General features: G+C 41.3%; 1 protein-coding gene across 3 annotated transcripts; it reads right to left on the reverse strand.

Annotated features, from left to right (window-relative positions):
- Positions 1 to 102: 102 nt before the first annotated feature.
- On the reverse strand, positions 103 to 27,969 carry tubgcp6 (tubulin gamma complex component 6). 3 transcript variants are annotated; one of them, XM_028031158.1, is made up of 25 exons: positions 27,620 to 27,969; positions 25,446 to 26,250; positions 24,689 to 24,852; positions 23,558 to 23,771; positions 21,682 to 21,840; positions 20,345 to 20,466; positions 20,102 to 20,165; positions 19,893 to 20,002; positions 19,720 to 19,811; positions 16,390 to 16,529; positions 14,968 to 15,117; positions 14,671 to 14,752; positions 14,148 to 14,236; positions 12,010 to 12,125; positions 11,076 to 11,214; positions 10,847 to 10,936; positions 9,197 to 10,766; positions 8,421 to 8,561; positions 7,589 to 7,757; positions 7,017 to 7,158; positions 5,788 to 5,982; positions 5,143 to 5,275; positions 2,398 to 2,611; positions 1,776 to 1,969; positions 103 to 960 (listed from the first exon to the last, which is right to left on the reverse strand). In XM_028031158.1, the coding sequence occupies exons 2-25, from the start codon at positions 26,226 to 26,228 to the stop codon at positions 869 to 871; spliced, it is 5,364 nt and encodes a 1,787-aa protein (XP_027886959.1). In that variant the 5' UTR covers positions 26,229 to 26,250; positions 27,620 to 27,969; the 3' UTR covers positions 103 to 868. The 3 variants fall into 3 exon arrangements, with proteins under 3 accessions (XP_027886959.1, XP_027886945.1, XP_027886952.1); XM_028031144.1 differs by having other exon boundaries at positions 8,421 to 8,573; XM_028031151.1 differs by lacking the exon at positions 27,620 to 27,969 and adding an exon at positions 27,220 to 27,319 and having other exon boundaries at positions 8,421 to 8,573.

Genomic DNA, 27,969 nt, shown 5'->3' on the forward strand with positions numbered 1-27,969 from the left:
CGGATCTTCATTTGCAGTGTCTGATGTTGTAAAGCAAACTTTCGCTCCTCCAGAGTCCCGAGTAATGCAAACTAATGTGATTACCGTTTCCCATCAAGAGGGTTTTTTTTTGTGTGTGTATAAAGACAAAGCTGCTGTTTGTGTTTTCTCTTTAGCAAATTACTGGCTTGAAGAAATTAGTTTAAACTTTTAATATTCCATCCGGAAACTAAAACTTTCCTTCTGTATGCGACCTGCCGCAGAGCTACAGCCTTGATATATTTTTTTGCTTTGCAAGTCATTTATCATTAGAAAAATTCTTGGTACTCACAGTGAAGGAGGTACATTACCATAATATTAGCAGGAACGTGTTTCTTCACTCTGTCTTTTTTATAAACGGCTACATTTATTACCTGAAATGCTTTGCACTTAATTAAACCCGGTTTTCTAAAACCATTAATGTTAACATTCAGTCTTTAATAAATATGTAATTTCTTAACAGAGTTATTGCTTGGAGTTTTTTTTTTAATCACATTACTTTAGAAATTTCACATAAAAACAGACTCAGAAAACATGTCAACTTTGTATTCACACATGAACACTTCACTTATATTAGCTTTAAATATACATCGATGAACGCCCACATGTACACGAGATGCATCACAACAGTCATGAGCTTCAGCTCACGCATGTCGCCTTGATTGTTTAAGTGCATGGAAACCATTAAGGGCTCAACATTCATTACTGTTTGGTTCCTAAATGGAGGACAGCAGAGGTGGGATTTGAAGGACGTTTGAACACCATCATAAATCCAACATATCTTCTCAAAGCGGCCCACAGGGAGGGTTCAGCCAATTAAACGATGTACAACAGGAAACCAGAGAGCACCTTAAGAGTCCTTGTAGTAGTTGTTGAAGTTGATGCGAAGCAGGAAATCCTCTAAATGGGGCTGATAGCCTCGGTTCACCAGTTTAGTCACCACTGGAGCGGGGGAGAGAGAAGAGAAATAAGTTTTAGTCCATCAATCTCGTAGCTTAAGCCAGAAGCTTACACACACTAATCTGCATGAATATTATGTTGATATTTAGAGATACCTTTTTTCCCCCTGAAATATTAAAGTTTCATGAGGTAAAATAAAATAGAATTTACTACTTGTATAACTGATAAATATAAACATTGTTTACTAATTTTTTTCTAAGTATGAGAATTGGATGCACAAGTTCATATGCAAGACACATGGGGTCAGAATTCTACACAGAGACTCAATTCAACTGAATTGAATTGAGGTTTAAGAATCCTCAATTTAATTCAACAAACATTCTTAGAGGCTGCACAGAATAACTTTACACTCTGCTTTCCTCTGAACAGTGACTCTGGTGTACAAGCAATTTCCAGACTGGATTAATACTGATCATTCACTCCAGTTTCATTTCATCCGAGCGCAGCAATTTGGGTCAGATGACTGGAACTTTAGCACAACTTGGTGTTCCAATGGTAAAAATGATCTAAAGCGTAAATCTAAAACAGTTTTGATAAACTACTAACATCAAATTTGCTTAAGGAAACCAACCATATTAAACTACAATAAAATCTCAGCTATACACTAAACTGGTTACAAAGCTGTTTAAAATCTATCAGGAAGATCAGAAACTGTTACTATGATTTGTAAAAGTCCACTAGTCATTTTTCTCTGAACGTAAAAAACTTTTTTTCAATCTTTCCTGTCTTGCCTCGACTGTAACTACAGAGGCCAAATTACATTCACCCAGAGGTGAAACAATATTCTCCGGTCTTACCTTTGAAAAGGAAGTGGGAGTAATACTTAAAAGTGTTGTACGACTGCTGCATAGCAATGAAGCTCGGGTGCACTGCCTCCCCCTGCTGACTGTCCCAGGGTTGTGCGATGAGCTGAGCCCGAAATTTGAGGATCAGGCTGAAAATGCTGTGGATGATGTTCATGACCGGAGCTGCTTTCTCCGTCAGCAGACCCCTGGAGAGGGCGAAGGGAGAGAAAGGTCACAGAAAGAATAAAGTTAACTTTTTAATGACCTTCGAAGGCGAGACACAACCACGAAACACCTCGGTGTGATAGTAACAACCTCTCCTGAATTATTCATATGCAGATTAAATCATTCATCGGGTTCGCAAGTTAGCCTCGTCATTCAACAGGAATGTGAATGAGTGCGTTATGAGGAGAATAAAATGAGCTAAAACAAGATAACCAAAAAGTAGGACTTTACTTACTGTGCCTAAATAAAATAAAAATTAAATAATTAAACATCCCAGGATAAACTACTGCCTCTGCACGTCTAGAACAAACTTCAAATATCAAATATAACCTCATTTCTGCAGAGACAACAATTACAACCAGCAGCGCTGTGATGTTGTGGATTATACATTTGCAGTTCCAGGTGTCACCTAAAGATGGCTCTGTTGAGGTAGTCAGCGTGTGTGCGGTGGATGCCGTCCAGGTCACCGGCGGTGGCCAGCTTCGCCGTGAACTCAGTCCAGGACACCTGCAGGATCTGGTTGGCGATGTAACCCTGAATGACTTTGACAAAATGCTGCATCTCGTGCCTGTAGAGCTGCAGTTGACGGAACTGCACCGAGCGGCCCGCGCCTTTCACCAGTGCTGCAAGACACGACAGGGTTTCTGCAGGCTTCACCAACTCAAATTTAACAACTTTTAAGGACCTTTTTAAGACCATTGTGAATTAAATTCAACACCAGCATCACAACTGTGACACTTCCAGGGTCTGTTTGTGGTTCTTGGCAGCAGCTTTATGCTTCTCACACTGCATATGGCTCTCTACAACCTAGCTAGCTAGCGAGGCTACATTAGCAGCTCAGCCTCAAGTCAAACAATGCAATAAAGATGTGCGACTCAAACTTTTGCCTGACAGAAAAGTCATGCGAGAAAAAATAGCAACATAGAATATACAAAATTAGTCCTGCCACAACCAAATTTAAGATGTGATTAATGTATTTAAGATATTTTAAGGTTTTAATTTATTAGTTACATGGATTTAAGACATTTTAAGGAGGCGCAGACACCCTGCATGAGCGTGGGAACAACTGACAAGCAAGGGCGTAGGTTTGGTCTACGTTTTGGTGGGACCTTGACCCCCCCACCATTTTTGACCAGTGGTGGTGGTGGTGGTGGGGGGGGGGGGGGGGGGGGGCACACCACATTGACTTATAGCCCCCTCCCCCCAACCATAACCAGATCATACATCTTGTGTATACAACCAGATACAGTCATACTCAGCAGATCAGTTCAAGAACACTTTTTCCTTTTCAAAATTCAGCAAACATTACAAGTAAGATCAAAAGAAATATCCTCTGGATCTACTGATTATACAACAAACACAATTGCAGATAAGAACAAAAAATGACTTCTTGCACTTCAGGAAAAAGATCCAATTGTTGAGATATTATGCATTTAAGAGGAAAAAAGATTCATAAAATTGCTTGCTCTGCTGTCTGAGCATCCTATGTGAAAAAGTATTACATAATTAACAGACCTATTCTACCTCACATTCAGTGCTGACCTTACTAAACACCGGACTTTACAACAAATGCGTTGCATGATAGATATCTAACTTATGGGTCCCCTCACTGTACTTACAGCCGAGGTAGCGAAATAACTTCTAATGTCTGTCGTCCTTTTCTTTTTGGTGGCGACATGGTCTCGGAGACTCATAATAAATGTCAAACTCAGAAGGAGACGCGTTCACTTTCAGCACCATGGACCAAGCTTCCGTTCCTGCAGCTAATCAAAGAACGAAGATCCACGTCCTTTGAGCCAATGGCGGGTCGTCATAGTTCAGAACAGCGAATTTTAAAATGAATGCTACCACTGCGTAGTATATTGAAATATTAAACTAATCAATGTAGATTTTCGTTTATTTATTTTGTTTTTGTTAAAAAATACATGTTTTTTTTTTTTAAATAATATGGCAAAAATTGGTCGGGACTATTTTATATCCCTTGAATATTGGTCGTGACATGTCACGACCGTCCATACCCAAACCTATGCCCATGCTGACAAGGGTGAAGGAACATGATAGTCATAGTTAGGAGGATCATATGTTGGAAACCTTTTGGACCAATAAACGCAAATTCAGTGCCTTGGAAAGTTATTAATGCTCTTTGACTTTACTCATTGGCTATGCTTTAAGTTACATCTTGGTGCACACAAATCTGCTTTTAGTTGCTGTATTACAACCTGGCTAACTGCAACAAGTGTTTTCAATGTAGAGTGACCTAAATGCTGTTTTTGTTGCTGAGAAAAGACTAAATATTTTTTTGTTTTCTTCAATCGAGTCCAGATTAATAAGCAAACTGGATGACTTCAGTTTTATAAGGGAAGCATGCAAAAACCAATTCAAGTTTTGGATGGACAATCACAAATCACATCATTTGTTTAATTAAAATAGTTCATGATTAGTTTATAGTTTTGAACGTAGGAAAAAACCCCAGCATCTTTGGTGATCTTAGGTTTTAAGAATTATATTTTTTGGCTTGCAAGCACTTTCCAGCATATTTATATGCTAGAAATCCAGTTGAGAATCTGTAGTAAGTCTTGAAATTGATGTTCACAGATGTTCTCTATCCAGTCTGATGGATGAATGCATCCTTTTCCTTCCACTCGATAAATATACGGTACTTTGTGTCGCTCTGTCATAAAATCCTAGTAAAATACACAAGACTTTGTGGTTGGAATTGGACAAAATGTGAAAAGCTTCAAAAGTTGTAAAAATTAATTAGCATTAAATTGATTAGTACTATAGTTTTTACAATACAGGTACGACATATGGTCACGTTTTTTTAGCTCTGGGCAAATATTTTCAATATCATCCGTTTCCATCTTAAGACTTTGTTTCTCTCCTTTTAGTTTATCCATTTCTGAGATTTGTGCACAAAGTGTTGCAGATCAATATAATCAAACCCTATGAAGAAAACAGAAAAACAACATTCCTTGTTTATCTTTTATTCAAAGCAGAGGCTTGGACCTCTGCTTTGAATAAATAAATCATACAAAAAACTTCAACATTTCTTTCTATAAACATTGGAGATCCTGGTTTAAAGCAGGATCTTATCCCTCCTTTCTGCGTGATGAAGTTTGAACTAGAGCTGCATCAGCAGCTGCCTTTCCCTCACCTGTCCTCTTGAGGTGAAACCAGACATCCCTGAGGCTCCACACCATGTGTTTGAGCTGCAGCAGGAACGAAAACAAGCGGTTGTACTTGTTCATGCAGCTGTCGGTGATGATGATGTTCAACGGCCAGTCCACCTGGAGGAGATAGATCTATGTCAGACAGAAAAGCTAAGAGAGGTTGAGAGAGGGGGAGGAAATAACAAGGAGGTGAATTGAGAGTTGAGGAAAAAAAAAAAAAAAACAGGTAAAGGCAGAGTGATGGATGACGGGAGAGAAAGGTGTGAATATGAAGCTGCTGATAAAGTAGGTGAGAGGATTGTGAAGGGGGTGAGAGAAACACGGCAACATAAAGAGGCAGAACATGTGAAGAAAGAGGTAAAGATAAGCAGGAGGAGGAACAAGATGGAGTCAGCAGCTTCAGGAAACATGAGAGAGGAGAGCTGGGGCCCATATGTGCACCATTAGTTTCTGAGCATGACATGAATCTAATTCCTCTATGATGCTCACCTATTTCGGTGAGAGATAAAGCTCGTTTTCTACACTCTGAGCCGTTTGTCAAAACATGACAGGCTGTCACATTCACGCCGGGACGAACACGCCCATGTCAGGGTCGCCGCCGCGGTACCCGCTCCATCAAGCCAGCTCACCTTGTAGCGCAGCTCCAAGCAGTTGAGGGAGTCCGGGGCGTGGGGATGGAAGGTTTCGGGCAGGAAGCGCAGGGCGAAGGTGAAATTAGGAGCTAAGGGAGTGTCTCCGTGGAGGCTGTACTGCAGGGCCTTACTGAGGATGGAATTCAGGACCAGCGGGGTCAGCAGCTCGCCCGGAGTCTGGCCGCTGGCCATCTGGAAGGACACAAAGCAAACATTTGGCAACTTAAATATTCCTAATCTTTAGATAAACATACTTTTAGAACAAGTTCTTGTTTTACAAACACACAACTGATTAAAGGCTCCACTTCCTGTGTGGTTGAAGGTGTGCCAATCAGTAGAATTAGAGCTTTGGCTGGATAAACAACACCTTCTGTCTGATGGGCCTCAGGAGACAGATGTACATGAATGTTCCTGTAGAACAGCCCTGAGGTGTGAGCGACGGCTGCGCTTGTTATCTCACGACAGGAAGCTTAAAAGCCAGCAGTGGAATCAGACAGACAGGGTTCCCGCACCTTTTTCATGGAGAAATTCTTCACTTTTCCAGATGGAAACAGTGTTTCTCAGGGGTTGTTTTAAAATCCAAAGTTCACTACGAGTTTCTGCTAGAGATTTCAACAGAGGTCAGGCTTTAAATGTGGAGAAACAAGAGACCGGGAACAAAGGGAAAACAAAAACAGTGGGTGGCAAGAAGGAAAGACAGCAAGAAAAAAAAAGAGAAAACAAAAAAAAGAAAAAGCAAAGAAGGAATCCATCCATTTTATTTGGTTATTGTTGTTATTTTTTTTGGAAAAAAGTGAAATTGAATTGCAGGAACCCTGGTTAGACAGACAGCACTGACAGCACAAACTACAGAACATGTTATGACAGTGACAGATTTAACAAAACAGTAAAAAGCATATTTTCTTTATAAAAGCTACAGGCTGCTGCTCTAAATGCTGTTTTCTTCTACATAGTAATCTGTGAAACTAGCCTAACAGCTTTTAATTATAGTTAGTGGGAGAAAATTAAAACCATTACCTAAAGTGCTCCCAGGGTGAGAATGTTGGACAAAAACGGTCCTTAAACCTGTGAGTCCACATTTTTAAACATGGCAAACCTACGCTCCCAAATCACCTCCAGAGAGGCTAACAGTAGTGACGGCTCCTTCAAGTCTGACCGTAGGAAAGGTGGAGAAAAAAAAATAAAATCTTGCGACACAGAAATAATTACAGGCAAAAGAGCGTCACCTTTTCAAAGATCAGATCGCTGAGAGACTGGGCGAACTCGCCATCCTCCATCAGCAGGAAGTGGCGAAGCGCCTCAAAGTGTCTTTCCACCCCCAGCTCCACAAAGAAGTAGTCCACGATAGCCTTATTCACCAAGGAGACACTGGGAACAGAGTTGACATATCATGGAGAGAAGCATTTGCATTTCAGAATACGAATACAGAAAATTCGACCAAGCATGAAGTAGGCTGATACCACAGTGAACTATATTAGTGTTTATATGTAGTTTATAGAAATATGTCCTCCTTCTCATCACTTTTAGAAATCTGCATTCATGCAGCTGTGTTATTCTGGAACGACAAGCATCTTTGCCATTCCTGCAGGGTCAATTATGCTCTTAACTGCAACGTATCAGGCTTAAATTAAATAAGACTGGATTCAGTTAAAACTGATGTCAACATGACACCAGACCTTTCATGCATAATGATATAGCTTTAATCTGAACCCTTAATTTGCTTCGAAATAAGCCATTACTTCTCGCCTAACACAAAGAGAGCCTCTCCTCGACGCGTTCTTCCAGAAGGGAAACTTACTGCGTGATGAGCGGGGCGGTGACAGAGTGCTTTATCAGCACCGGCAGGGAAACCATCTCGCTGAGCTGGACAGCTGTGGTGTCTGTGGCTCTGCGGAGCGTCGGGTCCACAGGAAGACCCCAGGGCCCCCGCGTTACCTGCTTCAGCAGCTGGGACTCAGGGGACGAAGCTGTGAAGGGGAGAAGATAGGTGTGCTGGTGAAGAAACGTCTTTCTCACAGCTGCAGGTTACATAACTGAAACAAGATGTCTGGATTTTTTTCATTTGTATTTTTTAATCGAGGCTGTAGTTAGGCGAGTTTCAGACTGATTGCAGCAGTAATCACCCAGAAGCAAGTTGCTTCACCTGCTCAGCCGATTCCATCCCTGCATTTATGGAAACCCGGCCCTAATAATTATGTCTGCTGGCTTCGATCGGCGATGTGGAAGAGGAATTCGCTGGAGAAGATGCTGATTGATTTTGGCGCGAATGCTTGCAGCGTGAATAAACAACAGACAGAGTGAAAAGGAGAGGATATGACTTAAACAAGCCACGATCCTCCCCCAAAGCTAAACATGAGCCTCGTTTTCAGAAATGACCGTCATTTCAGCAAGTCAAATATATGCTTAACACAAAGACGATATGCGACAATTGGTCCTAGAAATTTAAAATCAATTTCACCCCGTTGAAAACACAACACCTTGTTGGCACAGTTTCACATCATAAAAAGAAAGTGAGCAAAAAATCCTTTCAGCTGCACATCATCCAAACCCAGAGGGAATAGCTGTCCAAGCACGCATTGCCTCAACCAAAAGAAATATGAACTTTATTTTCAGCCGTGTTCTGCACTAACCTAGTAAGTTGTAGCAGTCCTCGTAGTGTTCCACCTGGTACTGAGCGGACAGGGCCATGAGGTATTCCTGCTGGGACTTCTCTCCAGGGGATAACCACAAACCAGTCGTCCAACACACCATCCTGTCATCGGTGGGGCTGCCTGAAGGAGAAACTGAGAAGAAATTTGGAGATCATTCTCCAAAGAACAAGTAAACATTTTGCTGCAAAAAACCAAAAAAAAAGAAAACAAAAAGTGTTTTAATTTGGCCTTCACAGGAAAAGGCAGTAACAGTTTGAAATCTATGATTATATTTAGCTTTGTACGAAAGTGATCAACTAAAAAGCCCCATTTTATGACAGCCAAACAATTTGGATTTAAGAAAAGAAACTCATAGCTGCTCACCTGAAACGTATTACTTTAAAATGGACCTTTACAGCAGATCAGACTTTAAAGTATTTTTTTCTTTTTCTCCACCTAGTTAGAAGTCTCATTTAACACACATGCGATCTTTAAAAATAGATGGGTAGTTACTGCAATCAAAAATAAATGTTTTCAGTGAAAAGCTGCACAATGGTTATTTAATGATTCATCGATGCTTTCTCTATTTTTATCTGTTGACTTTATCTGAGAATGCTGAGACATGAACAGCATGTGCTGGATTTAAAAGTGATAAATGAAAAACAAAGGTATGATAGCTCTAATTTTATACTTAATTATTCTGTTATTGATTCATAGAAATAAAATCTTAACTGTAACAATCCAATACCTACATAGATACCTCCATGTTTTAGTACCTTTATCTTCCTTGTCCTTTGTCTTTTGCAGGTTTTGATCTTCTTTTCCTTTCACTACACATCCAACCCCTAGAGCAGAGTCTGATGAGTGACCATATGAGCTGCCTGGAAGTGCAGCGGGCGGCGGCTCTGACCCCTGGACCACGCAGCCGATGCCCAGTGTTGAATCAGAGGAGTGACCGTAGGCGCTGCCTGGTAGTGGCGATGGAAGAGGGTCGGATTTTGAGACGACGCATCCGATACCCAAAGAAGAGTCTGACGAATGTCCGTGGGCGCTGCCAGGTAACGCTGCTCGTTTGGGCTCCTCTCCCTGGACCACACACCCGATACCTAAAGCTGAGTCCGAGGAGTGACCGTAAGAGCTGCCAGGCAGAGGGGCTGATGGGAGTTCTTCTCCAGAGACCACACAACCTGGCTGGAGGACACAATCCGAGGAGTGCCCGTGTTTACTCCAACGAGGTCTTCCTTCTGCTACATCAGACACAAACTCCCCCACTCTTATATTGGCGTCAGAGGAATGTCCGTGAACACTGGGTGCAGGCCGCGGCGCCACAACATCTGAAACATTTTCCCCGACCTTTATATGAGCGTCAGAGCTGTGGCCGTGAACGCTACGCTCAGGCCGCGGCGCCACAACATCTGAAACATTTTCCCCGACCTTTATATGAGCGTCAGAGCTGTGGCCATGAACGCTCGGCGACGGTAACGGCGCCTCTATTTCGGAAACATATTCGCCAACCTTGATGTGGGCATGCGAGACATGACCGTGGATGTTACGGACAGGAAGAGGAAGGACACACTCAGGAACATATTCCCCGATTTTGATGTGAGCGTCAGAGGAGTGGCCGTGAGCACCAGAGGACGGTGTGGGAGCGTCAACTTCAGACACGTGTTCTCCCACCTTGATGTGCGAGTCTGAAGCATGGCCATGAATGTTGGGGGAGGGGATGTGAGCAGTTACCTCAGAGACATTCTGTCCAACCTTTATATGAGCATCAGATGGATGGCCATGAGAGCCTCTGTCTGGAACCTTTATGTTAGCAATGGAGAGAGAACGCTGAGGGCCTGGGAGAGAAACACCTCCACCAGGTGCATCTCCACTCTCTGAGTCTTGGTCTTTAGTGTCTGCATCAACTCCCTCAGTCTTAGTTTGATCTTTTTTCTGCTCATCACTTGCCTCTTGTTCAGGTACAGCCTCATTCTGACCCTGGTCTGTACCCGAGCTGGAAGCTTCCGAGTGCTGCATCAACTCAGGCTGGACTGCAGGTCCCCACCGAGGCCTGGACTGAGAAGAAGACTGGCCGGCGATACCCTCGAGTGGGCTAAAGGGGGCACTAAAGTCATAGTCAACGAGTTGCAGAGCAGGATGGGCATCAGGTAGGTCAGAGCCAATCTCCTCCAAGGCGTTATCCACTTGCTGACTGTCAGGCTTCAGCGATTTAGTGAGAAGGTCACTGATGTCAGAGTCCTCCGAGATGCGAGGAGGGTCTGCTGCCGACGGATTAAGTGGCGGGGATGCAGCTTCTGATCTTCGAATGTCTGCTAACTGCTCCTCCTGAGTGGGAAATTCCTGTAAGCAAGGATGCTAAGTGAGTTTCTAACAAAACAGAGGCTACGGAAAAATGATTGCCGTGATGAGGGAGCTATTACGTGAGTTTGTTGTGGCGTTAATGAAGGACCAGATGGCAATGCAGCCACAGGAGGGCTCTCCTGGCCAAAGGGGTATTTATCCAGCAATACCTGAAAGGTGGACACAAAAGCTTTGAATTAAAAAAATGTAATAAAACGGTGAAAACCTTGAGAAACTGTAACATATTTTTTATCTGCCTCCTTAGAAATCCATGTTTTTCATTCTTCTGTGCATTTGTTTGTCACCAACCTGAATTTTCTGCCCATCGAGCATGAGGAACTGTTCCCTGGCTTCGTGGAGTCTCATTCGCTGCACTCTCCACATGGCCCGTCTCTCTCTGCGAGCCGCTTCCTCCGACAGACGGCTGTACTGAGCAATCAGCTCCTTTCTATAACATGCGATCGAGGGACATCCGTTCAGATACAAGGTTTATCCAAAGCAGCAACAGCTGCGTCAAGAAACTGTGTTTAGCATGATGGGAAAATATTTAGAAAAAAAAGAGTTGAGCAATGTGAGAGACTAGCAGAGATGGTGCCAACATGCATGAAAGTTGTCCCTAGTGGTGGTTTTTGATATGGGCATCTGCCCGGGGTGGCACTAGCAGTAAGTCTAGCAGTAAGTAGCAGTTTACAGAATAAAAGCATATACATTTATTATATTTTAAATGATTTTTTTTGTGAAGGTCAACTTGAGTTTGCAATATTTTATAGGACAGAAGGCAGAAATGGCTCTTTGACCTGGAGTCAGCAACATTTACAATCCACAGAAATAGAAATCTTTGCCTTTATAACACCCAAATGCTTTTCTTTATTGTCCATATCGCAAACATATTCGGTGTTTAAAATCTTGAATTTTACCAATCCTTCCTGAAGGGTAGAGGAGTAGAAAGATGCAAACTGGCTGCTTAAAAGGCTGCAGATGGCAGGTGCTTCCTTCCTTCAGCTTTGGCACACTCTGATCTCCAACATGTCGTCGAGCTGAATGACAGCTCTGATAGCATTTGCTCACGCTGTGGCATTAGACAGTTATCCCAACTGTGCGGGAATGCTGCATAAGTCTAGCCGCTCGCATATGCAATACTCGTGAAGGTGACGTTTCAGCATGGTAAACATACAGTGTTTATGTTCGTGCCCAACATGGACGGATCGGTTAGCTGGAATAGGCAGAGCGGAAGCTGTCAAACCTGGCTCTCTGCTCCAGCTGCTCCTCCAGGGCTTGCAGTCTCTTTTCTCTGTCTCTCAGCTCTCTGGCAAAGCCAAAGTCGTCGTCCTCCTGCTTCTTCTTGGCTGCATTTCGCCACTGGTCGCAGAAACACAAACAAACGCATGCATGCATCGTTTCTTTAAGCTGGAAATGTTTATTTGTACGTTTTTGAGGCCATGTTTTAATCTCCTACACTTCCCTTTAGAGGGTTATCTAAGACTTTTCTGACATTGTATGGAGAAAATCCACAGCCAGAGTCTCACCTCAGCTGTCAGCATGCTGTCAGTTTGGAAAGTATTTGCGACAAGAGATGAGCCAAGTTTACTGATCCCTACACTGGCCCCAAAAGAACAACAATGTGAAAAATAAAATAAATCACTGTAGTTTCAGTGAACACTGCAAAGTACTTTGTGTATTTTTAACAAAGAAAACATCTCTATTGCAAACAAAGCCCGGCAGTCTTAAAACCTATTGGAAGTCCTTACAAAGGTTTGAATAGTTAAATATTCCCCTTAGAAAGTACTATTGAAATTGACTCTTGCTTTTAAAATGAAAAGAATGTGTATTATGTTGTGGTACAAACTGAACAGAATCATTTAAGGTGCTATACTTCAAAGAACTAAGACAGTCATCTTACATGCGACACCATCACATTCTCCGTAATCTAACACCTTTTAGAAACTAGCTTCATTATTTCTATACAGGACCGTACTTGAGGGTGCTGAAAGTTAGGTTCCGAGTATGAACCGTGAAGAAAAATACCTCAGAAAAAGGTCTGCACATCTTGTGAAACTTTTCTCAGGAGTTACGAACCAAGGCAGGGATCTTTTTTAGGCTTAAACGGGACCACTGTGCGTGGGTGAATGGGGTCGTGTCCCTCCATTTTAACAGAGCCGCGCGTAGCCAAGAGAGACGTGAAACATAATGCATGGTATTGTACAGAGGGTCAGAGGAGTGTCAATCTGTCAGATGGTACCAAAGAGGCCAACCAGCGGGTTAGATTCTATGTGGTGTTTGAGAAATAAAGATAGGGTCTGAAAAAAGGAAAAAAAAAGTCTCTCCAGCATGTTTTAAGATGAGCAAATGTTGAGCTAATGTGGACGAGGGAAGCCGGCGCCATATTTATCACAGCAGGGACTTGAGTCTGGATAACTGATGGGCTCGAAAGGAGGTATAATTAGCCTATTTGTGCATTTAATTTGTTTTATTTTCATCCTGACCAACAGAGCAACTGTATTGAAGAAAGTCTGTAAAGAATATTAGCTCTCCAACCTCAGACCAATGCAAATTTAACACGTTTTTTTTAGAGCCTCGCAAAAGTATTGATGTCGTGATGAGGTGAATGGAAAAGCATAGCCAGTTTTCAAATATTTTTACAAATATTTGGGTTCTGAGTCAACCACCTTTTACTGCAACTACAGCAGAGGGTCACTGGGAGCAATCTGCAACCAGCTTTGCATATCCAGATATTGAATGTTTGCCCAATATTCCAAGTAAAACAGGAAAGACCAGAAGAAGAATGTCTATGAGCACTAATTTGCATGATCTTTGATTCATGGTCTCCTTATTCACCTGCTTAAGAAGATGGTCAAGTCTCGGCTTTGCTCCACTCAATAGGAATGTTCTGCAATTTGTTCATTAATCTTCTATTTAAAAATTCCTGAAAGCCTTCAAGCAAAAGCTGAAATTATTATTATTCAGAATAAATTTCCCACAAGTAACGTTACCCGACTTCTGAAGGCACCTAGGTGAACAAAAATTTAGGATGTAGAGTGATAAAATGTGAAGAAAGTTCAAGGTGTGAAAACATTTCAAGCCACTGCAAAGACAGATGGTTGGAAACAGACTGCAGTGTTTGGGTAGTTTAAAACAGAGATATAGTTTTGTTTTTGAGATAATTTTCTGGCCTAACTAACAACATATCATGCTCAGAGAAGTGCAAGCAACACCCTGTTTGACCTATTACTAGTTTGCAGATTGTCACAAAAAAAAAAAAAAAACTATACAGATTTCATATTTCTTAGAATTTCTCTCGAACATTCGTTCAGATATAGAAACACAGTTCAAACTACTTTTTTAAAAGAAAAAAAAAAAAACATGCATTTCCACTTGAACTACCTCCTGCTCCTGTTCCAGGTGCTGCTTCAGCTCCTCAAAGCGTTCCCTTTTCTTGGCCTCCTCAGCTAGACGCTGCGACACCTGGCGCCCTGCAGGAGGTGGGGGAGATAACAGTGGGCTGTTTACCCCTCCCAGTCGAAAAGCAACTCAACATCCGCAACCCTCTAACTATGCGCCGCAGCACAAAACAACACCGCCATCTGCCTCGCACTCGAATAAGCCGAGACGTGCATAAAGCAAGTGAGCAGGCATTCCCCAAGCCAATCATCCTCCTTTGCCAACAATCCTTTACATCTTGTGGAGGAAAAGAAAAAATGGATGTGAGGACTTTGGTGAACTCTGTGACTGATAGTTAAATTTCACACTCTTACGGTAATGGAAGATGCGTCGTCACACAGCGGCGAAGTGTGATTAGTATAATTTCACCTGGAGTGTATTTAATGTCACAGGTTGAAGGTATATTCAGCCGCTTCATGAACGGTAGAAGAAGCAGTGCTTCTCAGAGTTTAAGTGTGACGCCAACCTCGGATGCTCTCCAGGGTTTTAGCCGCCGACTCCCTGACCTGATTGATCAGCTCCTGGCGCGATCGCTCTGCTCGCAGGGCCTAACAATAGACAGGCAAGAAATCATCATTAACAAAGACTCATCCCCCTGCCCCGGAGCTCACCTCTCCTCCCCTCTCCCCCATCTCTGCCTGTCACAGCTGCCAGCTGCAGGCCATACAAACTAGCTCATTGCCTTTAAAAGCAAAACACGAGCATCAGATTGTGCAAAGAGAAACACTGAAGCTCTAAAAATAAAGCTCAAACGCATCCTTACCTGCTCCTCCCTGCTGACGGCGCTGTGTTTCGCGATCCTCTCCATGCGGCTGCGATACACCGCGCATTCCCGCTCAATCTCCTCCACCTCCTGCAGGGAGAAGGTGACGGCGATGCGAGGCACCGGCAGCTCCGACCAGCAGATGTAGTGCTGGTGGAGGAACAGATTTGGTGAGAAGTTATTGCTACCAAGAAAAAAAAGGAGGAGACACGCTGCTTCTAGTGTTAAATTAATGACTCATCATGTTGACATCATGTTTTATAACCTCAAAGTTCATTTCATAAACAAAATATGTTGCACCAGCTGTCGGAAAGTACAACTCCTTTTTCGCCGCTAGATCCAAAAGTAAACTAGCCGAGAATCTGGGATGACATACGGGAGGGATTTGGACACAAACAACTAGAGAATAACCTGCAGTTGCTTGGAAGTACAAAGTATTCCCACCATTTGATTCTTTCCACATTTTGTTGTTTGGTTTTATGCAACAGGCCAACACAAAGTTAAAATGTGAATTTGCATTTTGCTGCTTTACTCTGCGATGCCTTTCTTTAGCAGGGACAGGTTTATGGCTTACCAATGTGGAAAAGTTGAATGGGTGTGAATACTTTCATATGGTGTTGTTGGATTTCTTTGAATTAAAGAAATAATTTGACTCAATCAGATTTACAAGCAGACGTCCCATCTTTCTACTTTAAACGTGACTTGCATGAGGTCACATTGATGCATTTCATATTAATTTGCTGTCATTTATGTCTAAATAAGCAAAATGTCTACGAAATTCTGAACTTTATTGAAAGTTAACCTTTCAGAATGTATAGATTTGACAAAATAAATTTCATAACATGAATTTTTTTTTTAATTCTTCAAACTTTTTTTAATCAACAACAGATTCATCAAGCGAATCATGCAGTATGATGTCATACGACACTTCTATCACTTCAAAAAACTAAAAACGTTTAATCATTTCTGATTTTTTTCTCTCAGCAAATATAATACCAACATCAACTCTTCATATATATGGAAGCACTTTCTGCTTTGATTGAAACTTCCTGATCCATGTTAAAATATTAACTATGTGTTTCACTTTTTAAAGGGCCATTTTATAAGTATAAAATAAAACATAAACTCATAATTGCGACAGATGGACAAGTGCCTTAAGTAAGCAGAGCCAGTCTGTGCATTTATTAGCAAACACAAACAACTGAATCCTTGTTGGAAGCAAGAAAATAAACACAATCAGTAATAATAACAGTTCATTTAAATGCTTAATGAATTCATTGCAAACAAGAAAAGGAAATTCCTGTTTGCAGGAACAATTTATAAATACTAATTAAGCCAAGATTATTTTTACACAGAATTCAAGTGCATTAAGTTGTTCCTCCTCCACATTTGCACAGATGGCTATGAATGTGCAAAACAAACCTGTGGACAGCAGATTCGGAGAAGGTTTATGGTCTTCCCACAGACATAGACGTCGTTGGCAAATTGTCTCAGGAAGACTGGCACACAGTCCTCCACATCCATCGAGATCAGAGTGTAGCCTTGAACCCAGAAGTGTTTGTCTGCAGAAAATCAAACATAACAAATGATGTCTGCATGTGCTAAAAAAGAAAAAAACAACAACAACCAAAAGGTTTTCCCTTGTTCAATGAAATACCTAAATCTACCAGTGGTGGAGTTATGCCTGGCCTTAAACTTTCTCCTTTTTACTATGACTTACAGGGCGTGACAAAAGTGGCCGCTTCGATTAGCACCTGTAATAGTTAGCACTTAGCTCAGCGATCCAAAGCAAAAAGCATAAGAGAACATGAATGCACGAGCTTCCCGAGCGCTTTTCACGAAGCCTGCAGCTTGCCAAGAAAGCTTTGCTGCTGCTGCTGCTGCTGATCGCTTCCTGGGCCGGCAGAGTTTCGAAGAGAACAATGACATCTGCGTGTCCTTCAAACGGCGGGAGCGAGAACTGTGGAGGTTCGCGGCTGGAATTGATGAGGTGTAGCCGATGAGCAAATGAAACGGTTAGCCAGACAAAGCCAGCATGATGGTGTGACCTTGAATGGGATGTTGCGTTACATGCAATGTTTGGACAGGCTGTAATCACTCATACTTCACTGTATTTATTAGCCGGTGTCAACATTAAAAAGAAACAGCTTGTATATTTGTGGCTTGGAGTTTGAAGTTTATGAATATTAATGCTTGGTTTTCATCGACAGGTAAACATGCCGACATCTCTTCTGTCTATAAATGATCAGGTAAATATTTAGGCCTGAATGGAAGAGAATTATTTTAAATAAACATCTGTGGAAGATAGATGTTTTTTTGGGGTTTTTTGCAAGAGCATAATCTTGCATTGAACAAAGTGCAGTAGTTTCTTGGTTTGGAGAAGTCTTTTTTTTTTTTTTTTAAACCTCCCTTACCATTCTTCTGACTGGAGGTTTAGGTAAGTGTAAGATGTATGTAGGGCTGAAACGATTGACTGGGTTAATCGTTTATAATCGATTACGGATATAATTGTTAACTAATTTAGTAATCGATTAATCATTAATTGAAGCACAGAGATTCAAAAATGTCATTTGGTGAGAAAAATAAGATATTCAGAGCAATAATTAAGCCAAAACATCTGTACAGACGTAGACATATCTTAGCCAAGTGGTGCATTTTTACCTTTAACTGGTTCAGATTTATGAAAGGAATGCAATAGTTCTGTGTCTCAGGTAATAAAATGTTTATTTTCTTAATTTAATAAGTTATTGAATTATTTGCATTTTTAATGCATTTCTAAGATTGTATAAAATAAGATTAGGTGGTTGAATAAAAAAATCTGTAGAATGTGAACATTTGTCTCATCCAATTAATTAATTAATTGTCAGAATAATTAATAGATAACGATCACTAAAATAATCATAAGTTGCTGCCCTAGAAAGAAGCTATATTTCATGACCATAAAGGAGAGTCTGAATGAAGAAAACTCACTTTTGAGCAAGTGAAGCTCCAAACTACCTAACCGTCTCCTGCTCCTTCCTACCATCATTCACAACCAAGACGTCAAGATCCTTTAGTGTCTCTGCTTGCGGCAAAAACAGAACTTCAAAGCACGGTAAGGAATCCGCTATATACACCTTTTAATGCAGTAGCAGACAGGGTCCCTTCATATTTTCCATGTCAGAACACTAAACTATTTCAGACTCTACTTTCCAGTCTTCTCAGTTCACTTCAGAATTTTTTTTTAAAAAGTCCAATTCTCCCGTTTGAACGAATGTCAGATTTCTATACGATATTTAAATAAGGAATCTGCAAAAATCATTGACAGAATGACAGACGGAGTGATGGGTTACTGGACAAGCAGATGGGTGAGTACTGAACAGATGGACGGATGGACAGGCGGATATTAAATAGATGGATGGATATTGGACAAACAAATGAACAGACAAGAATATTGGACAGATGGATTGTTGGATTCAACATCCAGTTAACTAGACAGATAATAAAGTCTGAAAATATTAATAGTTTCCCATTCTTTGTTTTCAGTTTCCAGACTTAAATCAGACTCAGAAAGGACTTCAACTAATTTCCAAATTTCTCCAGACTCCATAGAAATACCAGAGTTTTTTTTTTATTCTAAAGTAGCATTCTGACTGAAGGGATGGAAAGAGTCAAAAAAAATTGTAACAAGTAATGAGGATCAAGACATATCGGTCTTACTTTACATTCTCTTGTCTTTCCTATTTTGAAAAATAGCTATCAAAAATGGGCCTTTGTGCAACATAGTCATACATTACTACATGGACTCCTAATTAGACGCTGCCAATCACTACAATCAACTTTTTAAAAAAAAGTTTTATTATATTCATTATTAGAAGTGACTCTAGTGGAAGAGTCTGTCCTTGTGCAAAAAACAGTTACCTGAACTTTGAATTTTTACTCTGGTGAATAAAATGTACTCAAAGCAAAGATTGTCCTTTTCTTAATTGTTCAGTGTCGGATTTTGCAAAAGCAATACGTTTTTATTTTGATGCATTTTACACAAACTAAAGCATAAATTAGAACAACAAGAACCCCCTTTCCTGATATTTAAATACTAAACACTTGAAAATTTGCCTTTTCAAGAAGAACAAATTACCACCATTTTCCTTAATTACAGAAAATCTCAGCTCCATTTCAGAATTCAGTCTCAGTGACTGAAATGTAAAAGACAAATAAAGACAGAGGACCTGGCATTGAAAAAAACAGCTTGAGTTGAGTGAGAGAATGGAGACCCACAAAGCAAAGAGTGGAAGTTTCTGCAGAGCACAGATGGGTTTATTCTTCCTTCCTCTCCTCCTGTCTTAACTCTGACGCTTTTCTCCTCATGGAACCCATTAATTAGACCAAATGAAAATACTTCAAGTCCAGCTTTCAAGAGTAAATCTGAGACAAATCCACTTACGAAGCGTCTCGTTTTTTTTTTTTCTTCTCTCCAATCAGCATGGTGTGCTAAATAAAAAGAATAAAGCAATAATATTTATTAGTGTTTGTTCCTGCCGTTTTCTGAGCGGAGATGATTCTGGTCCCCACAGCAGCTGGGACTGATTCTGTTTCCTGCTTATTATTTTCCAATAACTTCATGGCATCCTTTATAGACACAAGGACAAATCCAACTAGGCAATAAAGGATCAAATTGAATCTCTGTGTTTCTGCTACTATAGACAGTCTGCTTTTCCGCTGTGTGTGTGCGTGTGTGGGGGGGTCTGTGTGTGCGTCTGTGAGACATCTCACCCCTGAAACTGAGGTAGTCCTCGTTGACCTGGATCATGAATTCTCCACAAACGTCTCGAAACACGCCGCTGTACACCCAGTCGTACACGAACCTGAACGAAGCAGAGCCGAGACTCCGTTAGTTCAAACGACTCCTGCGTGTCTTTGGATGTGAGCGCGTCTCACTCACGAACCGTGTGTAAGGTTCACAGCAGCTCTTCAACAGGGACAGCAGGATGGGATAGTTCTCATTGCTGCAGTTACTCTGGGCTTCGTTGTAGAGGTAGGACAGCAGCTTAACACCCTGAGGAGAGCAACATGAAGTGAGCTGACATCTCATCTGGAAGGTTAAACACTCCCTGATGGATGACAAATTGCAGTGTGTACATAAAAGAGCCCTCACCACAGGGAAGGCAGCCTGGCCTGAGCCCGACAGTCCGTCCACACAGCACAGCTCCGACAGGTACCTTCGGACAAAAAGAGAGAGAGGGGGAAGGGAGTTTGTGATGTGATGACGTCTGTGGTGAGCTGCTTTCTGTCAGAACTGTCTGCCAGCGTGAGGTTGAGGTTAAAAGGAGTAATAAAAAAAAAAACAAAGAAACCAGCAGAAGAAAACAGAACATCAAAAAAGGAGGAGTGGTCTGACCTGAGCTGGCGGCCCACTTTGCGGAAAAGGAAGCCGATGGTCAACAGGCTGAGAGTGGGGGGAGTGCTGAGAACGCACGCTCTGTAGTAATGCAGATACTTCCTCAGACCACCGGTGAACGCCTTGGGCGAGAAAAATTATTAGTCACATGCAGCGACTTCCAAAAGTAATTATACCCATGGATATCACTCTTCACATCACAAGAAATGCTGAAATATTGTATTGGGATTTTAAGTAATAAGTAGAGTATGTTTGCAAAGTGGAGAGAAATAATCCTCTTTTTTTTTTTAGGCCTGTTAATTGATTGGTAAAAATTAACTAATTAGTCACAATTAATCACTTTTCAAGGAAACCTATATTCAAGACTTAATTGAAGACTGAATCCATCTTCATTATAAAACAAGGACTTTTATTGTTTTGTTCTTACAGACCATTTCTGCTTTGTTTTGAAACCAGATATAGAAGATAAAGCAAAATTGATCATTCAATATTGTCTTTTTATCCAATGACTGAGCAAGTGGAAGTGAGGTACGGCAACACAGAGGGATGCTTTTCAAATTAGCCACTATGTTAATTTATTTTATCGAGTTTTAGTAAAAAAATAAATAAATAAATAATTAACATGATCTTTACAAATAAAGAAATTTGGCAAGAATTGGTATTTAGCGTTTTAAGACAAAACTCTGTGGAACCCCCTTTTGCTTTTACAGCAACTAACAAGTTTTCTTCCAGGATTGCCTCCTTTCATTTTCCGAAGATAAACTTTCTAGAGAAAACCATCCACATAGCATGATGCTGCCAGCACCATGTTTCATGGTGGTGATGGTGAGTTCAGCTTGATGTGAATATCAGATTTCCGGTCCACATAGTGTTTTGCATGTGTTAACAACTGGTTAAATGTAATTCTAATTTGACCAGAGGACATTTTGTTTGCCGAATCCCCAACATGGCAAGCTGCAAGCAGAACTTATTTTGCCTCCGTTAACGATGGCTTTCTTCTTGAAATGTGAAACTATTTACCACTACGCACACTCTTGCTTGCTAACGCAAAGCAGATGAAATGATAAACCAACCTCGACTAATGATAAATGATAACACTTGAACTTTGGTGTATTTTTGTGCTTTTAATAAATTCTGTTGCTCCCCTGCTTTTCTATTGTCATTAATAGACTGTGTCTATTTGTGCTTGGTTGTCCTAAATTGTCCCTTAAGGGACGATTAAAACTTTCCAAATTGATGAACACAACGGGGTGCAACACTGACATTAGTGCAAAATACGAGAGGAGGGAAACATGTGGCCCCAGAGGCATTAATTAATGGTGATTATACAAACATACCTGGAAGACTAGGCCCTTCTTGTCACCACTCTGGAGACAAAAGCGACTCAGCCTCAGGTAGTGGGTGCCATACTGGGCCAACTCTCCCAGAAGACGAGACACGCTCTCTGGAGAAGCTCCCGACACGCACACGCCAGGCCTGACGTCAAACTGAACGCTCTGGTGTAGAAAGCACATATTTAGAAAAGGCCTTTAAAAGAGGAGGATAGTCTAATAAAAAAAATCAGCCATACTTGTAGCACACAGAAAATTAAACTCAGGAGTGTAGGAGGAGTCACCTCCTGCATGACTTCTGAAGGAACAATCGGTGGAGTTCTTTTGTTAGATTATATAAGGAGAAGTTTTATGAGAACTAGAAATCGCGTCTCTAAGCAGCAGTCTTCTGGGGACAACAAAATCAACACGGACAGTATTTTGCAATCACAAAGGCTACTGCTGTTATAAAAAACAAGTGGTCACCAAAGCAAAAAATAAATAAGAAAGCTTCAAGACCACACATTAACTCCAGATATTAAAGTAAGGTCTAATATTACTGTTGGCCACACTGTGCCATGCTTTTGTTAGTTTTCTGAACAACGTACTTGAGTCGCATTTCATTTCTTGAAATTTTGTCTTAAAAAGCCAAACTTTAATGTAGACTTTTCAAACATTTAACTTTAAGAGTTAGCATCCCAGGTCTACAAAATCTTTGAACTTGAACAGCAGGAAAATATTTAATTATATCGAGTATGATGAAGCCATTTTACTGCTACTTTTCTTCGCTGATGTTAAAATCACGTATTAAAAAAATGTACTCTCTACTAGCGAATCCCAACCCAAAAGATGGACATTAATCCGTTTTTAATAGGTCGCAGGCTTTCGTTATGTTAAAAATACACAAAATAAATAAAAACTAAACAAATTAATAAAATAAACTCAATGTGCTCACATATAATAGACTGCAGCAGTGCCCTATGATTTTAGTTGTGTTGAGCCATTTAAAGTGAAATTTGATTCTTTACTGCCAACAGCTGCTAGTTTGAATATTTTGTCAGTAAATCTAATTGACAGTGCAGAATGAATCATTTATGGTGCAGTAGAATGATACAGATTATGTAGAATATGACAGAATATTGATACAAATATGATCATCAAAATGTGTGAGTTTAGCAGAAGAAAGATAACCCGCTACTGTTTCCAAATAAAGTAAAGTCATGTTATACATCTCTGCGTAAATACAGTAATTCTGTACAAATTTTATTTTTATGATCATTTTTCTTGACGTCTCTTACTGCTTTAAAAGTTCACAAAGTGCTTGACCTTATCAATGAAAAGAGCAATATCTAATAAAATGATTTAAAAACCTTGGGAACTATTGCTAAAAACAACTTTACATTCTGATTCTCTGATTCTTCTGAAGCCAAACGTGAAATGCTTTAAGCCTTTTCACATCACTGTATGTCAGTGTCAAGCATCTCCTGCAGTAACGGGATAAGGACGGGGCCGGGGGAAATCAGGAGAATCGTGATGTAATTTATGTTGTAAGACAAGTCTACAACCCTCCTAAAACAGGAAAAAAAAAACTTAATGGGACACAATAAAGCAACTGCTGCTCTCTCCTGTGGTTTAGGTTTTAACACGAGGAACACTGCAATTTACTTCTTCATCATTTAATCAAGTTAATGGCTTGATACGATTTGGCTCGGTTCTCCGGAAGTCGCTGTAATGGGCTTTTTTTTTTTTTTTTTTAAAGGAACTGAGTTTGTTTATATCTCATAGACTAATTGCACATTGATTCTTTTTTTTGTGTGTGTGAGCTGTGCACTGGCAGCGCATGAAAAAGGAAACGATTGCATTTAAGTGCATCTCCGAGAGACGAACAAATGATGAATTGCACCTGGTTGAGAGGGAAGGTAGTGGACGCCACTCCTATCAGAACATTCAGGAGGTCGGACACTAATTGCATCTGGGAGTCCAGGGGCAGGATGAGGATGGGAGAGGAGTCGCTGGAGCTCACGACCCTCATCTCTCCCTCCCACAGCCGATAGAGCTGGTCAAACGTCTCTCTGCCTCCCTCTGTCAGATAGAAGGACTCCCTGTTTCCTGGTGGACTAGTGGGACAAACATTACAAATTATTTTTAAAAAATTAAGTGTTTTGTTCCTAACTAACTTTTTTTTTTTTTTTACAAAAACAAAGCAGTTTACAGTGGATTAAAACCCACATTTTCTTTTCTCAGAAAATAAGAATATAACTTTAGACAAGTAGTCCTGTCACAATAAACTTTGCCGGACGATAAATTGGCCCAGAAATTATTGCGATAAATGATAATATTGTCTTTCTGAAGTCGTTGTAAACAAACTTGGCTTTCAAAATCTATTAATTATAGGGGTACACCAATTTATCAGTCAGCCAATTTATCCACAGTTATTGTGGACAGTCAGTAAGACAGATACAGCCCATAGATAGTGGATTTGTTTTTCTTCCTCCAAGCTGGGAAACCTGCATCAGATCATATTAGGCTTTAGGTGCAGATGCATTTTTGTTGTTACAACGAATGCGACATGCAGGTGATGTGGTCCACCACGGTCATTAGGTTTGAATCCAAATTGCTCCCAGACTGCAGCTGTCACTTTTGGCTTTTAAACCACTGTTCTCTGGCCCACTGATCCTCATGAGACGTTCATGCTACGCTCTGTGGTAGGAAACCACGAACCTGCCAAGCAACTGATGCGAGAGTTCACTTCTCCTTGAGTTCAACGCACAGGGAACAACAAACGACAGGCCAAAGCCACCACCACCCAGGGTTGTCATAGCGACGACAGTGACAAAAGTTGAACATTTTTCCACTTTGTTGTGTTGTGCCGCTAGTCGACGTTTACATGTCCAGGTATACAAACTCAATATTTCACATGCACAAATTGTGCCGGTAGCTCGGCTGCAGGAGGCCATGCAGTTGTCGCCTCAATTGTGATTATCGGTAAAGCAACCTGGGCTGTACTTGTATAATTAGTAAACGGATCATTTACCAGCCAACAGACTCCCAGCAGCGGCGTCTTCTGGGCTCAAACGTGCGGACAGCCTCCCAGATGTCAACATCTGGAACGGGGCTCGCCTCTGACTGAGAGTCTGGGGTCAGGTTGGAGGCTGACTGGAAGCCCTCGTCTTCAGACTGATCCAAGTAGTGAGGAACCTGCACAGGACACACAACAGACAGTGAGTATAAAAACTGTCAAAAATGGAGATGCACCAACACCATTTTCACTTCCGGTACAGATATCTGAGGTTTAGTATCAGTAGGTAACAATGCAATACAGAAAAACATTACTGAAGTGACTACACAGATTTTTTTGTTGTTGTTTTTAAACATAGACATAAATGTACTGAATTACTAATTCATTTGACAACTCTTCACCAGTACCACACATTTAAAACCACCAATAGTTTCACAAGCTTCGTCAAAAGGTAAAACCAACACAGCTTTAATTTGTTCAGTTAGTGTAATCAGGAGTATAACAGCAAATGTAAAAAATTTTAAAAATTGATGTGGCTCAGCGCACAAGTCATAAAATTAGACTGAATAGATCTGCCCTTATGGACCGGGCTCATTGTCACAGAAAACTAAATTTTTTTTCTATATAATATAATTCAGATATTAAAATCGGGTCAGTGCATCCCTAGTTAATAGTGTGCAAATTTGAACCTGGTGACATTATAAAACATGTGTAAAGCTAGTGTGTTACACGGAAACTGCTCAAAAGTTGAGTTTAACTGTGAGTCACCCACCCTGATAGCCAGTCCAGTAACATCGATATTACTGGGAATAGGCGGGAGGTCCAGTCTGATGTCCATATCTGATGTTCGAGTGTGCTGCAGCGCCCCAAACAACGACAGCCGCGTCTCCTTCTCAAATCTCTCTTCTGCTTCCACTTTCGTGTTCAAAGCCAGCAACCCTGTCCTTGGCAGGGAGTCCATCAGCCTCTGAGTTACACACAGAGTCTCCAGCGTCCCCCACTCCTCCGCACACACCAGACCCCACGCCCTGGCCTCCAGCCTCTGCAGCTCCTCGCTCTGGTAGCTCCAGGGTTGCGGCTTCCGCAGCACGGCCCTCTCTCGTCTCATGTAGTCCCTGCTGAACGAGGTGGGAGGCGGCGGCGCGGAGCCGGCGAGGCACACTAGGAGCTCCAGGACGGAGTCTACTTCTTTCAGACCGGAGGACGCTCCTTCACGCAGCCTCCCCAGCCGATCCTCCAGCGCCTCCGCTTCTTCCCGGCAGCCGGCCACTCGCAAGTCAAAGCACATCATCAGGACTTTGTTCCTGGGTGGAGTTCTGGCTGCGGCACTGGGTCTCGAGGCAGACCCTTTGGTGCCATCTTGAAAAAGCTTAGACAGCAAGGCGCCGTAGGCCCGCTTTTTAAGGGCTCGGTGGAAGCCCTCTCTGGAAACTCCTCCGAGGGCTCGACGCTTCCAAGAGACCCCAGAGAGGCTGCGGTCACACAGAACGCTCAGGAGCTCTGTGATGCTGCTGCTGGAGTTGGCCTTTGTGGGATTGTTTGATCTCGAATACATGATGGCACTGCTGTCTCAGACGCTTGGAGGGGGGGGACAAAACATATTTGTTATTTTGTGGAAAAAAATCTCTGAAGTGCAAAGAGCAATAGATTGCTACCTATATTTGTCAAAGCATGCTCGTAAAAACTTCAACAAGTCGTTTGCACTTTAGACTAACAGTATGCTCACTTTCAGAAGCATAATTGAATTGTAACGTGTACAAAATGCAACAGGCCCAAATATTTCTAACATAAAGTTGCTGTATATACAAGTTCTACAGCGGGTAATGTCAGCCACTGGAAGTGGACAGACTTGTCACATGTCACAATAATTTGGCTTGTAATGATGTATCTGAGCCATTGTTTGCATAAGAGTGACATGAAGTCTCTTTCACAGCCATCATCATGTATCTGTCCGAATATGTGACTACTCTTCTCAGAATTGGTAGGGCTTCTTTGAGGTGACATTAGGTCTTCAGTACTCCAACCACTTTGTACAATGTACCAATATCATTGGCAAGCGAAACATACCCACAGCATAATGCTGCCACCCTTTGCTCAACACTGCTCTTAGATTGTAAAGCCTCATCTTAACTCTTCTTTGTGTAGCCAAGCAGCTCTGACCATAACACTTTCCTCTCTGGTTCATGCCAGTACTTGTATATTTTCGGTCCAATTTTTAGTCAAGCCGAGCTTATTTTGTATAGCACATTTCAGCGACAAAGCAGTTCAAAGTGCTTTAAATCATAAAAAAAAAAAAAAAAAACGTCAATTATTTTACAAGCAGGTGACACTTCTGCAACATCCACTTCTTTTTTGGCTAGAGAATATTAGGAACTAAGCTTAAAAAATGCATCTGTAGCAGAAAACAAACCGATTTATGCCGGAAGTTTCCTGATGTATAGTCATTCTACCAAGTGAATTATTACATAATATTCATATTCACAATTAGTAGACGTAAACATCTAAGAAACACTGTTTAATGCAGTGTTGTTGTTTTTTTTGTTTACCCTAGTGCTATAGGCACACTGCCCTCGGTGTTTCAGATGTTTATTCCTGGCTCACCACACCTGAATTCAATTGCTGACTGATTAACAGGCTTTTGCAGAGCTGGAATCATATCGACCAGGTGAGTTAAAGCATAGCAACATCCTAAACATGCTGCTCTGATGGTCAAAACGGAAAAAAAAACAATTGTATAATGTAGTGTTATTACCACGTTCAAACGCAAGACAACCCAAAAATAGTCTTACATGTTTAACGTGCTCACAAAGAATACTGTAAATACATGGAAAGCTTCTTGGTAACGCAGGCTGCAGCTAGCCGCTGCTAGCTACGTGTTAGCAATGTCAACCGTCGCTCCCTGCAACAAACAGCATATTCATTTTTTTTTAAACCTCAGTTTCCTACCAAGATAAAATGACGCGTCTGGTTGTTGTTAGTCCTCCTCATATGGTCCGTTTACATCATTTTCCTGAGGATTTCAACCTCCCATCCAACCAAAGTAACTGTTTCCCCATCTTTGCTAATGTTTATTAGCAATAAGCTGGTGCGTTATTTTCCTTTCCCAGTGTCCTCTATGCGGTAAATATGCAAAATCCAAAAAGGCAATTAATCCAGCTCAAAGTGTCTATATTAGCCGTTCTCGCCGGTTTTTAGTCAGCAAAAATCAGTTCATATTTGGCAAAGTTGCACCAAGTGGCGAAATTTCAAGCTCTCTGTCTTATTCATATTCTACCATCAAACGCGGGCTACAAGCA

Source organism: Xiphophorus couchianus, chromosome 2 (genome assembly GCF_001444195.1).
Source record: "Xiphophorus couchianus chromosome 2, X_couchianus-1.0, whole genome shotgun sequence".
NCBI classification, from domain to species: domain Eukaryota; kingdom Metazoa; phylum Chordata; class Actinopteri; order Cyprinodontiformes; family Poeciliidae; genus Xiphophorus; species Xiphophorus couchianus.

Bases quoted from the DNA above. Each gene is read 5' to 3' on its own strand.
- tubgcp6 (XM_028031144.1), bottom strand. From the start codon at position 26,228: ATGTATTCGAGATCAAACAATCCCACAAAGGCCAACTCCAGCAGCAGC. The intron at 14,753-14,967 runs GTAAGGATGCGT...GTCTATTGTTAG, and splicing joins CCGTCAGCAGGGAGGAGCAG to GCCCTGCGAGCAGAGCGATC. The intron at 5,983-7,016 runs GTGACGCTCTTT...GTGTCCTTCCAG, and splicing joins GCGATCTGATCTTTGAAAAG to ATGGCCAGCGGCCAGACTCC.